Source organism: Thunnus albacares, chromosome 14 (assembly GCF_914725855.1).
Source record: "Thunnus albacares chromosome 14, fThuAlb1.1, whole genome shotgun sequence".
Taxonomy (NCBI): domain Eukaryota; kingdom Metazoa; phylum Chordata; class Actinopteri; order Scombriformes; family Scombridae; genus Thunnus; species Thunnus albacares.
Window position 1 is genome coordinate 31,345,770 of NC_058119.1, and position 15,252 is coordinate 31,361,021.

The window sequence follows — 15,252 nt, forward strand, 5'->3', positions numbered from 1 at the left end:
CATCGAACCTGTAAACTTAACAACACGCTAAACTGTGTTCCTGTTCTCACCAGCTTCATGAGTCAGCTGTGAGGTATCGGAGTCACTCGTACGTCTGTCGTTCATGAATATTGAAATGTTTTCTGCGACTCGACGGCTCGTTGACGCGCCGCCGAGTCTCAACACTGAGAAATATGAACAAAAGAAGCAAAAGCTGTTAAATGTTGATTAAACACAAGCAGCTTCGTTACCATCCAATCAAAAAATAGACCAACAGGTCATTAATCTGACCCCGCCCCCCCCCCCCCCCCCCCCCCCCACAGAAACATGCTAACATGCTAACATGAACACATGAACATGAAATCAATAGAAATGATTGAAAGTGGTGATCAGTGGGATTATTGTCTCTTTCACTTCCTGTTAATCCATCAAACAGTCGTCAATAAGTTGCTGACGGAGCTCCGCCTCCTGCTGCGTCACGACGTCACCGTTACAGACCGACGCTGCGTCACACGTCCGTCCGTTTGATTGGTCGGTTTCTTAGACGTCTCGCAGGTCGAGTTTGGCGACGTACGGCGAGCGGAAGGAGCCCAGATAAAGACTGCCGTCGTACTCGTGGACCTCGCTGACGTACGCCGCCACCAGACCGTTGGGGTCGTGGAAGCTCCGCGTGCAGACGCCGCCGTCATGGAGCTCCGCCACCAGACTGTAGCGAGGGACAAACTTCATCAACACCTCCTGACTGAAGAGCTGCAGGAAGAAGAGGAAGAAGAGAGGAAGAGAAGAAGGAATAGAGGAAGAGAGGAAGGAAGAGAGGGAGGAAGACAGGAAGAGAGGAAGAGAAGAAGGAATAGAGGAAGGAAGAGAGGGAGGAAGAGAGGAAGAGAGGAAGGAAGAGAGGAAGAGAGGAAGAGAAGAAGGAAGAGAGGAAGGAAGAGAGGGAGGAAGAGAGGAAGAAAGAGAGGAAGAGAGGAAGGAAGAGAGGAAGAGAGGAAGAGAGGAAGGAAGAGAGGAAGAGAGGAAGGAAGAGAGGAAGAGAGGAAGGAAGGAAGAGAAGAGAGGAAGAAGAGAGGAAGGGTGTGTTAGTTTTGTTTTGTCTGTTGTTATTTATTATATTATATTTTATTTATCAACAAATAAATAAAATCAAAGGAGAAACATCCCAGAAAGTTCTGAGAAAATGATTTGAAGAGAATAAATCTTTGTTTTTTTTTCAGTTTTAATTTGTTAAATCATTTACAAAATAAATAAAATCTGTAACTTCAAACAAAACTGATCAAACTGTCGAACTAAGCAGAGCTGATCAGATATGGATCAATATTCACATTAAATGAATCAATAATGAGTTCAACTGGTCTCTGGTCTCTCTTCACCTTGAAGATGAGTTTCTTGATCCAGGGTCTCTGGGACAGGAAGTCCAGCATGGAGAAGCCGGGGTTCGGCCTCACGGCGGACATGGCCACCCAGTAACCGCCGCTGGAGCTCGGCCGGATGTTGTCGGGGAAACCGGGCAGGTTGTCGATGAACGTGTCCATCCCGCCTTTATTTAGACCCGCGACGTGGACTCTGACACACAAACAGGAACCGAGATTAAAGACACATGAAGAACGAGACCTGAACACACGTCACCGACAGCCGGCGGCGTTTTCATGCTTCATATTCAGAAACAAAAAGTATTTATGATGGTAAGTCGACGCTGACACGACGTGTATTTGATCCATTTTTAGATTTAAGAGCAGTAAAAACATCGTTTTATCTTCCTAAAGAGACCCAGAATATATAAAAATGGAAATAAAATGTATGAATTTATTTATTTTTGTGCAGCTGATTCACATTTTTGTATATAAAAATGACAAATGTATAACTTTATAGTAGGGATGCACGATATTATCATCGGTATCAGCTGATATAAGCTCTGAAATGAAATATCAGCATCGGTGAATTCTGCCGATAATGAGCAGCCGATATGTCGCCTTCTCCTCCTCCGTCTGACTGTTTCCCTCCGCGGACTGTTTCACCCTGACGGTCCCGGTGTTTCCTCCGCAGGCTGAACTTCACTCAGCTGCCTGTCAGACCAGCTGCTGCTGCTAGCTGAGAGGCTAGCGGAGGCTAGCTGAGAGGCTAGTGGAGAGGCTAGCGGAGGCTAGCTGAGAGGCTAGCTGAGAGGCTAGCGGAGGCTAGCTGAGAGGCTAGCTGAGAGGCTAGCGGAGGCTAGCTGAGAGGCTAGCGGAGAGGCTAGCTGAGAGGCTAGTTGAGAGGCTAGTTGAGAGGCTAGTTGAGAGGCTAGCTGAGAGGCTAGCTGAGAGGCTAGCGGAGAGGCTAGCTGAGAGGCTAGCAGAGGCTAGCTGGCTGTGCTTCCCTCCGGCCATGCTGCCGCTAACGCTCCGCTAGCCTCTCAGCTAACGTTAGCCTCGGCTCTCCGTGTGGATCCAACCGGAGCACCGAGCCCCGGTTTGTTATTCAGGTTAAAGCGGGAAGAAGCAGCAGGTCTGACGGGCAGCTGAGTGAAGTGCAGCCTGCGGAGGAAACACCGGGACCGTCACGGTGAAACAGTCCGAGGAGGAGCTGCTATGTTCGGCTGCACAGATAGGAAACCCCTCGGCTGACAGGATGTACCACTCTGTTTGAAAAATAAAAAACTTATTTTTGGTTTATAACGGCGGTTGGTAACCAGCGTATTAGGTGCATTACCGCCACCTTCTGCTCCAGATGAGGACCAGAGATTAAATCCTACACATTAATCCTGTCTGTCTAATAAACTCAAAGAAAACGGTGACGGTGGATGCGAGCGGAGCAGAGGAAGACGTTAGTAGTGAGTTGTCAGTGCAGTACAGACTACAGTGTGTCAGTTAATAAATGCTAAAAAGTCACGTCTGTTGTTTCTCTAAATGCTGGAAAAGTGAAGGAGGTTAGCTCCAGAGTTAGCAACAATGGGTTAGCATAACCTGAAGACAATACACAGAGAAATACAGAACAGAGAAACGCCCCCTCCCGCCACGCAACTAATCAATTAGTTACAGATTATGTCAGTCGACCAAGATTTTGTTTGGTTGCAGCCTCAGAGAAAACTTCTGTTATGATTTGATGCTACATAAATACAACTGAATTTATTAGTGTTTTTGTTTAGTAAAATATTTTTAAAATAAATAAAATAAAAACTTTCTTTTAAATGATGAAACATTCAGATCGCAGAGAGAATTCAGCTTCAGTCTGTCGGCGGAGAAACAGTCACAAATAAACAGTCGACAACACCTCCCACACACACACTCACACACACTCACTCTCACACTCACTCACTCTCACACTCACTCACACACGCACTCACACACACTCACACACACTCACACTCACACACACGCACGCACTCTCACACTCACACACACACACGCACTCACACTCACACACACTCACACTCGCACACACACACGCACTCACACACACACACACACACACTCACACACACTCACTCTCACACTCACTCACACACGCACTCACACACACGCACGCACTCTCACACTCACACTCACACACGCACTCACACACACAGACACACACACTCACACACACACACACACTCACTCTCACACTCACTCACACACGCACTCACACACACACACACACACTCACTCTCACACACACACACGCACTCACACACGCACTCGCACACTCACTCTCACTCACACACGCACTCACACTCACACACGCACTCACACACGCACTCACACTCACACACGCACTCACACACTCACACGCACTCACACTCACTCTCACACACACTCACACACTCACACAAACGCACACACACACACGCACACTCACACGCACTCTCAGCTCAGGCTGCTTGTTTCCGTGGCAACAGAGAGCTACCATCAGTGACATCCTCCTGCATCACGTCCTCAGATACAGAGATGTGACATAACCTTCATCACGACTTATTATGACTCGTGCGCTGCCTGTTCACACCAGGCTGGTTGCTTCAACACAGAGAAGTAAACCAGTAAACCAGTAAACCAGTAAACCAGTTGATGTGTGAATGAGTATAAACATCAACAACATGAAATAAACTAACATTCAGTTACACACAGATGTTATAAAGTACTCTAATAGTAAATAAATGCCAAGTGAGTCAGGTGAGCCAGGTGAGTGAGGTGAGCCAGGTGAGTCAGGTGAGTCAGGTGAACCAGGTGAGTGAGGTGAGTCAGGTGAGTCAGGTGAACCAGGTGAGCCACGTGAGCCACGTGAGCCAGGTGAGTCAGGTGAACCAGGTGAGTCAGGTGAGTCAGGTGAGTCAGGTGAACCAGGTGAGTGAGGTGAGTGAGGTGAGCCAGGTGAGTCAGGTGAACCAGGTGAGTGAGGTGAGTCAGGTGAACCAGGTGAGCCACGTGAGCCACGTGAGCCACGTGAGCCAGGTGAGTCAGGTGAGTCAGGTGAACCAGGTGAGTCAGGTGAGTCAGGTGAACCAGGTGAGTCAGGTGAGTCAGGTGAGTCAGGTGAGTCAGGTGAACCAGGTGAGCCACGTGAGCCAGGTGAGTCAGGTGAGCCAGGTGAGCCAGGTGAGTCAGGTGAGCCACGTGAGCCACGTGAGCCAGGTGAGTCAGGTGAATTACCTGCGTATGCGGGCCATGGTGGTCTCTGCCACCAGCACCGACTCCTCGTCAGGCAGCAGCTGGATGCCGTTTGGGAATCGAAGGTTCTCCATGACGACCGTCAGCTCTCTGCTCTCCGTGTCGAACTCCAAAACGCTGACAGGAAACAGCATCGTTGTCACATGATGATGCTTTTATTAAACTAGCAGGAGGAACGAGCAGCTGGAAGCTTTCAGTGTCAATGTGAATAATAATTATATTTGAACCTTTAAAACACGCCTGCAGCTTCAAGTGCTTTACAGGTTGCACGTCGGTTTAGCATCATCAGGTGTATGATATGCACAGCTGTGTGTCGTCTGTGTAAATATGAATAATTATAGCGTGTTGTTGTATGATACAGCTGAGTGGACCCAGTATCGAACCCTGTGGAACACCACATGGGATATACAGTAACGGGTATTTCAAACACCGCTGATATTTTATTTATTTTAGTTAGATATGCAAGAAATTAAAAACCTTCTGACATATTTTAACTGAAGACTGAGAGACATAATATAAAAAAAAACGACTGGAATGAACGAGTGAATAAAAACAGAATTGTTGTTAAACAGAGAAGTCTGAATTTGACTCAACTCTGTTGTTGCACTGATGGAATTTGAGCTTTAGAATTGAACATTATACTTAATTTATGAAGACAAGTTCTTATAAAAGAGGGAAATTAAGAAATAACAACGTGTGTCGTACCGTCCGTCGGCGGTGGCCTCCATGATGAGGTGCATGTAGTCTCTGCGATGCCACCTGCTGCTGGAGTCGGTGAAGTACACCTTCTTGCCGTCCTGCGTCACCGCCAGGTCATTGATGAATGACAACTTCCTGCCGGCGACCACCTGACCGCCCGCCACGAGGCGACTCGACTCACCTGCAGAGAAAAAACACAAACACTGAAAGACTGAAGAGACATAAATCACTTCCTTCATTCTTCAAATAACACACATCCTGATACCGTCGTATACAAACAGCGGCAGTATGACGTACACACACACACGCTCACCTGTGGTGGGGTTGACCTCGAACACACCCAGGTAGGCGTCGGCTACAAATAGAGTCCCGTTTGGTCCGACTCGGATCCCCAACGGCCTCCCGCAGCTGGACTCGTCCTCTCTGGATCCTGCAGCGCACAAATTCATCCACATCACAAACTGTTCTCGCACCTACTGCTCATAAATCCCTCCAAATTAAAATGCCAAATTATATAAAGTAACTAAAACAGACAAAATAGAAGATAAAAGTATAAAATAGATTAAAAAATATTTAAAAAGATGCTGTCAAATTAATAATTTCAAGCAAATTTGATTAAAAAGTTAAAAAAAAAAAGACAACAACTTGCTGAAGCTTTGATTTTCTATGTGTGAAGACGATTTTGCACTTATGAGGAAGAAGTTTCAACTCTTTAGCGTTTAGCCGTCGCTATTTCAGTGTGTTTTCAGTTCATTAAAGTCATATTTTGGTCTTGTTCAGCGTTCGGTTGTGTCGACTTTTGTTTTAATGGTTTTCAGTCTGTTTTTTTTTGCTAGCAAAATATTAGCATTAGCATTATCACAGTTAACCATAGACTGTAAAATGACCCATGCTAACCAAGCTAGCAGCTAGTGTTAGCGTCAGCTCCACCCTCTCATCCAGATATGGTCACTTCTGGCTCCAAAAATCCAAGATGGTGACGGTCATGTTGCCAAACTAGAGGCTTCGAAACGCCAAACGCCAGCGAAGAGTCAGTAAAACATCACGAGATACTAAAGTTACAATTACGACTTTTTAAAATCCAAATGATGAGATACTAAAGTTAAATATGGACTTAAATCAGTAAACATTTTGACAGTGTGTCAACCTTTATACATCTGACAATTAAACATTTTAATTATTTTAAACTTATGGAGCCCAGCAGGTGTCATAAAGAAAAAAACAAAACAAACTAATATCACTTAATTTTTGCTTTTTAATTATGAGGTTATTTGGCACAAAGTAACAGAAGACATCATTTAACAATGTAATTGTTTGGGTGACGGAGCGTAAACACGTAAACTGGACACAGAGAACAAGACAAGTAAAAATGGCACTTTATCAGTTAATTAATGATCTTCTGTATGCTTAAGAAATAAAATCTAACTATTGAATTGCATCACTATAGAGGTGAATCATATTGAACTGTTGCTTCATGTCAGGATCCTCCAGTGATGGAGATGCACATCCATCATGGTGACGTTTTAACATGTTAATGTTTATATTCTGCTCATTCTAAACTCAAAGTTAGTAATTATTTGTTTATTTTTTTCTCTATGACGCCTGCTGGTCTGCATATAATTTTGACTAATCATGAATATTTTTATTTTTATCACTCATAATATTTAATTAATTTTTTTTCTTCTTGTCAGTAACGGGCTTCCATACACGTCTGCTGTTCATGGTGAGTGAACGTTAGTGTGTCAGTGACTAACGCGGTTTCCTGTGTGAGGAACCGCCACAATAAAGTTCATTTTAACCCTCTGTGAGTCAGACTGAACGTTGTGTTTAAACAAAATGTCTGAAACCTGAACTGTTTACTTTTATGGGAAATAAAACACGATTAATCAGAGAGAGATGTGGGACTACAGCGTCTGTCACAGTCAGATATCTGATCTCTTCCTGCTTGTTTCAACTTTCAACACACTGAACTGTGTTGAAAGTTGAAACAGTCAGACGCGTCTCAACATGTTTGTTTTGTTTCTTCACTTTGACGGTTGAGAAACGTTTGAACGGTTGAAACTCCAGAATGAAGCAACCGGAGCAAACAGTGAAGAAACATCTGATCCTGTCAACATGTGAGCAGGTTAAAGGTCGGCGCCTTGCTCAAAGGCACTCTGACTGTTATTACTGTCAGATTTTACTGAAACTAAACCAAAGTTGAACTCAAACGTTCAGTTTGAAGCTGAGAATAAGTTTCAGCATCGTTTAGTTCAGGTAGTTTAAGGAGGTTTTGTTCATTTAAATGTTTAGTCTCAATTTGAAGGTAAATTAGTTTTAGTTCATTTATCTTCCAGACATTTTTTAAAGCGTTTTTTTTATTTTATGTTTAAGTTTATAGGAATTCTAGTCTAATTTATTATCAAATATACCAAAATAAAGTAAACTAATCCTTACACTCAAAAGAATCTGAGACTGAACCTATATATATATATATATATATATATATATATATATATATGTATATATTTATATATATATATGTACGTATACACACACACATACATATTACATATATAAGTATAACTTAATGTTAAACTAAACTGAACTTTAGACTAAACTCTGGTTAAACTGGTTTTCCTCACCACAGGGCGGTTTTCCGAGTCTCGTCACTGTGTGGATTCTCCGACCAATCAGCTTCACGATCTTCCCATCAGCTGTTCCAGAAAACAAAACATCTGCAGACAGAAGAGAACATCTGTCGGCTCCAAGTTCTTCATCACTGAGGATTGTTATTTATTTATTGATATTTGCTGTTTTTAAAGTTAAAATAATCTGGAACAAACTAAATCTTACTGGAGTTTTTTTCTTTTATTCACTATAAAAGTGATGAACAGAGTCTGAAAAGAGACAAAACTGAGTCTCACGATTCATTTCACAATGTGGACTGTGTGACCCAGACTGGACAGACCAGTGACCTGGAAACCAACCAGAGGACATCTGCCAAAAATCTGCAAACTGGTGTAAAGACTTTACTGTCTGAACACTGTCCTGCCCTGATGTCAGTCAGTGTGATGACGGTTTCTTCTACCCGCCAGCTGGCGTCTGAACACACTGACCTCCGATGTTGGCGATGGACTCCGGTCCGATGATCTGGTCCTCAAACAGTCTCTGAGCCTCTCTGAGCTTCAGGTTCGGTTCCCAGCAGCCCGTCATCACAGGAGGCTCCTTCAGACTACAGGACACCAAACAACCAGTAGGGGTCAGTGAACACATCACCAAACAACCGGCAGGGGTCAGTGAACAAATCACCAAACAACCAGTAGGGGTCAGTGAACACATCACCAAACAACCGGCAGGGGTCAGTGAACACATCACCAAACAACCAGTAGGGGTCAGTGAACACATCACCAAACAACCAGCAGCAGTCAGTGAACACATCACCAATATTTTGAGAAGAAAGTTGTAATAATGTTTTCCAAATATTACAACTTTATCAGCAAAGCATTAACTTTTCTAAAAATAGTTTTTGTTAGTTTTTTTTAGCTTTTCATGACTCTTCTCTTGAAACTCTGCAACTTTTCTCTAAAACTAACAACTAATAACTTTTAAATTAAAAGTTTATTTTCGACTCTTTCAGACAGAAAACAGAAATCTGCTGCTTCTGCACCAACAAAGAAGAGTTTCTGCTGTCAGCTGCATATCAACAACACAATGATGTAACCTGAACTAAAGTTGACTAAACATGGACTGTGGTGGATCACTCTCTCTCTCTGCTCGCTGGTTTTCAGAACGGCAACCTGAAGGCTGGAAGCTTTGTGTGTTCTGAACTCGTCACGCATTCAGAGTTCAAAGTGTTTTACAGAAGTCAAAGATGAACTAGAACAACACTTAGTATAGATTTCAACAGGATTCTGCTGGGCTCACCTGAGGACTTCGGGGTGGATGGGAGACTCGAGGATGAGGATGATGACCAGGAGAGGAAGAAGCAGAAAGCTGCCCAGAGAGAGCAGAGTCACCTGAAACACCTTCCCGCTGTAGGTGCTGAAAGAGGAAACAGAAACCTCAACACATGAAAAACAGTTTTTAAGTTACAGGAAATGATTTTCTGTGGAGTTCCTCAAGGCTCCATCCTGGGTCCTCTTCTCTTTTCTCTACACATCCTTCCTCACAGAGGAGTAGAGCTCCACATATACCAACTGAGTGAATATGGTGTGTCTCACACCTTGCATGAGTCATATTATCATAATATGACTCATATGGCCCCCGTCAGTCTCTGACCTGTTGCCACTAACAGGATCCAGATATGTCAGCGATCGTTTAATAGAATCTAACAGGGGACTTAAATTAACCCCTCCCTGCTGATTTAATATCCGTTCATCCTGCAGTAAACATATTCAAACAGAAGCAGAGATTGTGAGTAGCTCGTGGTGTGAAGCGTGGTTGGATGTGTCGAGGAGCTGCAGCCCGCTGAGCGCCGCTCTGATGAATTGTTGATAATGTTCAGGAGGTTCGTTTGTTTGGTTTTTTACCTTCTCGGCTCAGTTTTACTGCTCATATCTGCAGAGAAGAGTCCAAACACTCTTAACTGCTTCCTTTGATATATTCGCATATTCAAATATTGTGGAATGATTAATGAGGGAGGAGGAGATGATGTCATTTTAATCAGACAGACATGCGTTACTGTTCTAAACAGAGTATTTTTATTTGTCTTATAAATATCTGGAGAGGAAAAAACACAAAAATTAAATTAAAAGAAAATGTTAAAAAATGAGGGAAAAATTACATTAAAAGACTAAACTTTGATTATATATTTAAAAAGTATTTTCTATTTCTAGTATTGTTGTTGTGAGGTGAGATTATTGTCATGTGTGAACATAAATGATGTTTATATGTATTTATATATATTATGTGTTTATTTATATTATATGTGTTTCTATAGTTTATATGTTTCACTGATATCTGCGGACGAACAAACGTTTAAACAAGAAGAAGAGCAGCGAAGTGTCTGATCAGAAACCGATCAGCCTCTGATCGATTGATCACCTCTGCAGGCAGCTAACAGCAGCTAACAGCAGGTAGCTCCGGTAATCAATAACCGGAGTTATTGGCCCAACTTGAGCAGAGGAGAAACTTGAGCACACCGTCTGCGTCTGTTCGGTGAATATCGATCATCTCCTTGTAATCCCGGGCTCGGTGTCTTACCCGGTGCCTTTGTGACGGTGCTCCGGCAGCTCGTCGGTGATCACCTGCGGTCGGTGCTGCCGCCGGAACCGGAGCCCCGCCGCGTCGTTCATGCTGGAGCCGGACGGGGAGGCCGCTCGGCTCGGCTCGGCTCGGCTCGGCTGTCGGCCTGGAGCTGGAACGGGTCTCTGTGTGGAGGTTTAACCCGAGTGCAGAGGCAGGAGACCCGGACAGGAGAAGCACCGAGCGCCCCGACCGACGGGACTGTCAACAACGGAGGCCATCACCTTCTTCTTCTTCTTCTTCGCATTTATTGCAACTTATAGGTGTACTATACCGCCACCTACCGTACCGCAGGATCCTGTTTACAGTAGTTTATTCAAAATAAATAAATAAATAAATAATCACCTACTGAATTAAACATTCCGGTGTTTACTAAGAATGTTAATACTTTCATCACTTTATCACCTCTAGTTCCCTGTTTGGTCTCTCAGATGAATTCTTTCATCATCATATTTGACACAGTGCATTAATTAGTTCGTTATATTACAATGTGCACATGCTTGTGAGTTAATTTTGTCTTATTTAATCCAGTGTGATCTACTTCCGGTCTCCTATTTCTTCCTTTAACACTCTGTCTATCTTGTTCTTCCTTTACTGTCTTCATTCTACTTTTTCTGCCAAACTTCCAATAATTTCTTTATTATTTGTCTCATATTTAGAGCTCTTTTTGTTGTCCTGTCTGCATTTCATTACCCTTTAATCCCACATGAGTCCTCCCAGTATACCCAGTCTCTGACTTCTTCTTCAGACCAGCAATCATCATCTCAGCTGTCTGTGATTCTACATGATGTTTCTGAGCCGTCAGTAAATATCTGTAAGTTATTATAAAACTGGTTATTGTCCTATTTCAATGTTTCTTTAGCTCCATGATACTAAAATCAATGTTAATATGAGGACAGAGTCACGTGACTTATGTCTCATTTATCTTTATACTCCAAACGTTTGTTTAAGACGTTTTTCAGGATTATTTCCGTTCCCACATCCTCTGAGACGAGTCCAACAGTTGACCATCAGCTTCCGGTACTTTGCGTCACTTCAAAATAAAAGTTTACGAACGCATCGCATTTTTTTTTCAATTTTGGAAGTTTCAAAAATAAAGTGATTCATTAAAATGAAAAAAAAATGCATTCAAGTAAATATTAAGAAAACATTAAAATACATTTTAAAAAGTGCAAAAGAAAATAAAATTTTAACATCAACATAAAAAGGAGCTCATATGTTCAACATCTACAGCAGCTGACAAACCTGAACTCATCAGTGGAGAAACATAACTAATTAACAATTAATACAGTTAAGCTATTAACATGATCAGGTATTAAAGCAGCTCCAGCTGATGCTGATCACAAAGACTCTCAGCTGCTTCAATAAGAGACGTCTGCATTTAGATCTGGTTCCGGTCTACAGAGACCTGGTCAGACGAGTCCAGGTCTGAGTGCTGGACTCCTGCAGTGAGGGAGGAGTCCCTGCTGATCAATACGACGTAGATGTGAGTGATCAGCTGATTTTATTAACTTCATGTTTCTTTATTAAAACTATTAAACAGAGTCTGAACCAGGATCATAATAATTCATCAACATGTTTCTTTCATCAGGATCTGATTTATTATTATTATTATTAATATTATTATTATTATTATTATTATTATTATTATTATTAATAATAATAATAATAATATTCCTCCAGAGAAAACAAACAGAGAAAGAGTCTGTGAACATCGTCAGGAAATAAAGTGAGAATTGATTTAATATGATCAAAGCAGCTTTAGTGACTCAAACTGATCGTATGAAATAAATTCTCTAATAACTTTTACTAAAATTAGATTTAGATTGTAAAAAAAAAACAGACAAATAAGTGAAACAGGAACCATCCAGAGGTCAGAGGTCAGAGGTCAGTGTTGTGAAGTCGTTAAACTGTGTGTGTAAACATTTCTGTTACGTTTCATTGGATTGTTTCTAGTTGAGGAGCGTCGCTACTTCCTGTCTGTCTCTGATACAATCAGCTCTTCTATCTGCAGAGTTCAAGCTTCTTCATCCTTCAGTTTCCCGCTAAACTAACAGCTGATCTGTCGCTCGTCGTCGTCCTGCTGACGGTTTTTCAGACACACTTGTGCTCTCGCAGGCTCCTCATGGAGGTGAAGCTGCGGCTGCAGGCGGAGCAGCTGAACGGTTTCTGTCCCGTGTGAACCAGCTGGTGAGTCTTCAGGTTGTTGGCCTGACTGAAGCTCTTCCCGCAGACGCCGCACTCGAACGGCTTCTCGCCGCTGTGGACGCGTTTGTGTCTGACGAGGTTCTGCGCCACGCTGAAGCTCTTCCCGCACACCTCGCAGACGTACGGTTTCTCTCCCGTGTGCGTGCGCCGGTGCAGGTTGAGACTCGCCTGCGTGGAGAACGTTTTCTGACACTGAGCGCAGCTGAAGGGATTCCCCTCCGAGTGGCTGCGTCTGTGCGTCTTCAGGTAGTTCAGTGAGCTGTAGCTGCGGCCGCACACGTCGCAGGAGAACGTTTTCTTGCCTCCGTGCAGCTGCAGATGCGTCTTCAGGACCTGAGCGGTGGTGAAACTCTTCCCGCACTCCTCACAGGTGTGAGCTTTCTGCCCGCTGTGCGCCAGCTGGTGGCGTTTCAGCGACGTGGACGAGGAGAAGTTTTTGCCGCATTCGCCGCAGCTGTACGGTTTGACGCCGGCGTGGCTGCGCTCGTGCGCCAGCAGCGCGCTGCGCTGTCTGAAGCCCTTCCCGCAGGCGTTGCAGATGAACGCCCACTCCCCGCTGTGCACGGCGCGGTGCACCTTCAGGTGTCCCGCCTGAGTGAAGCTGCGGTCGCACACGTCGCAGCTGAACGCGCGGCGGCCGGAGTGGACGAGCCGGTGACGGCGCAGGTTGGCCGACACGCTGAAGCTCTTCCCGCAGGTGTCGCAGCTGAAGGCCTTCTCTCCGGTGTGGACGCGGCGGTGCACCGACAGGCTGCTCCTGCTGGAGAAGCTGTTGCCGCACTGCTCGCAGGTGTGCGGCCGCTCACCTGTGTGCGTCCTCAGGTGAACCCGGAGGCCGCTCTGCTGGCTGAACGTCTTCCTGCAGACGCTGCAGCTGAACGGCTTCAGGCCTCTGTGGACGCTCCGCTGGTGGACGTGCACGCTGCGGCGCGTGGTGAATCCTTTCTCGCACGTGGGACATTTGAAGGGTTTGTCAGTCAGGTGAACTCTCAGGTGTGCGGACAGGTAGCTGTGTTTGGAGAACTCCTTCCCGCACTCCGCACACCTGAACTTGTCGTGTGCTTTCCGACACGTCAGTCGGTGTCCTCGGAGGCAGCACGCCGCCGCCAGCGTCTCCCCGCAGGCCGAGCAGGTGAGCGGCGGCGGGCGGCGCTGCCGGTTGGACGTCTGGTGCGTGCGCAGGTGGCTCCGCGTGCCGAACACCTTCCCGCAGTAAGAACAGCTGTAGGGGCGCTGCTGGCTGTGCACGGTGAGCTGGTGGACTCGGACGCTGCTCTGAGCTGAGAATCCTTTACCGCACAGCTGACAGGTGAAGGGGCGGAGCCTGCCGTGCACCCGCAGGTGAGCGCTCAGGTTGGTCTGTCTGGAGAAGCTGCGGCTGCAGACGCTGCAGCTGAAGGTCCGTCCGCTGCCCGCCGTCGGCGTCTGCTCTGATTGGCTGGATACACCTGGAGGAGCATCTGATTGGATGATTCCCTCCACCTGCGCCGCAGGGGGGGCGGAGTCCTGCTGCGGCTCGACTGCAGAGAGACAAATATATATATATAAGCCACCTGTTTCTCACTGACGACCGGAAGTAAAAGTACCAACAGAGGAACGTTCACTATTTACCGTCGTGCTGCTGCGTCTCGTCCAGCAGCCTCCTGAGCTCCTGCAGCAGAGACGCACACAGTCTCTTCATCACAGCCTGAAACACAAACTCATCATCATCATCATCAGAGCGACATGTTCACAGCAGCTGAGCATCACATTCACCATTATTGATTATTGATTACAGCTCACTGTCTCATCATTATGACATAAAAAAGAACAAAGTTAACGAGCGGAACCTCCGTCTTGTCTTCAGGTTTCAGTGTGTCACAGATTAACGTCTCCGCCGACGACATGAACTCCGCCATGAATGACGTCACGAGCTGCTGCACAGAAGAAGACATTTTTATTAAACTAAACTTTAACACGAAGTCAATAAAAGTGTAAAAACCGGCAGACAACAGCAACAACAGGCGGCAGCCCGTCCGCGTTGTTGTTGTCACTGAGCCGCCATTCGGTTAGTTTGCGACAGTTTGTTTTAATTTGCGGCTCCTCTTTACGACAAGGAGGTCGTGTCAAGACGGTAACCCTAGATTTGTGGAAGAAAGCGGATGAACTCATAAACTAGACTAAACCAGACCTGAACCGTAGCGCTGTCACATCAGAAAACATCATTGTTTTGTGCAACGCGCACAATAAACACGTGCAAATCTCGCGAGAGTTTCGCTATTCTAGGGTTACCGCCAAGACACGACCACGACAGGAGGGATGAAGCCAGAAATAAACATAAAATAATAAAAATACCGTCATGAAGGGAATAAGTCTATTACATTACAATGTTACATATATTCATGTTTATTAGTAAATATTTATTTCTGTATATTTACATCTGAATGATACAGAGCAGATGATACAATTAATGAATTTAATGAACAGACAACATTTATTAACATCAACTGTCAACAAACTGTTTGAACTTCAACCT

At 44.8% G+C, this 15,252-nt stretch overlaps 2 protein-coding genes across 2 annotated transcripts; both read right to left on the reverse strand.

Annotated features, from left to right (window-relative positions):
* Positions 1–201: 201 nt before the first annotated feature.
* On the reverse strand, positions 202–10,758 carry LOC122996629 (adipocyte plasma membrane associated protein). Its single transcript, XM_044372215.1, has 9 exons — positions 10,488–10,758; positions 9,210–9,326; positions 8,402–8,517; positions 7,928–8,020; positions 5,617–5,733; positions 5,310–5,484; positions 4,587–4,721; positions 1,353–1,545; positions 202–729 (listed from the first exon to the last, which is right to left on the reverse strand). The coding sequence occupies exons 1-9, from the start codon at positions 10,577–10,579 to the stop codon at positions 520–522; spliced, it is 1,248 nt and encodes a 415-aa protein (XP_044228150.1). The 5' UTR covers positions 10,580–10,758; the 3' UTR covers positions 202–519.
* A 1,488-nt stretch (positions 10,759–12,246) lies between these two features.
* LOC122996614 (oocyte zinc finger protein XlCOF6-like) lies at positions 12,247–15,023 on the reverse strand. Its single transcript, XM_044372187.1, has 3 exons — positions 14,567–15,023; positions 14,349–14,424; positions 12,247–14,257 (listed from the first exon to the last, which is right to left on the reverse strand). Exons 1-3 carry the CDS (start codon positions 14,669–14,671, stop codon positions 12,624–12,626), a joined length of 1,815 nt encoding a protein of 604 aa, XP_044228122.1. The 5' UTR covers positions 14,672–15,023; the 3' UTR covers positions 12,247–12,623.
* Positions 15,024–15,252: the final 229 nt, after the last annotated feature.

Coding starts and splice junctions, on each gene's coding strand:
- LOC122996629 (XM_044372215.1), bottom strand. CDS start 10,579: ATGAACGACGCGGCGGGGCTCCGGTTCCGGCGGCAGCACCGACCGCAG. Junction 9,327..10,487: donor CACCGTCACAAAGGCACCGG/GTAAGACACCGA, acceptor TTCCTCTTTCAG/CACCTACAGCGGGAAGGTGT. Junction 730..1,352: donor TCAAGAAACTCATCTTCAAG/GTGAAGAGAGAC, acceptor TTCTTCCTGCAG/CTCTTCAGTCAGGAGGTGTT.
- LOC122996614 (XM_044372187.1), bottom strand. CDS start 14,671: ATGTCTTCTTCTGTGCAGCAGCTCGTGACGTCATTCATGGCGGAGTTC. Junction 14,425..14,566: donor AACCTGAAGACAAGACGGAG/GTTCCGCTCGTT, acceptor TTTGTGTTTCAG/GCTGTGATGAAGAGACTGTG. Junction 14,258..14,348: donor CGAGACGCAGCAGCACGACG/GTAAATAGTGAA, acceptor GTCTCTCTGCAG/TCGAGCCGCAGCAGGACTCC.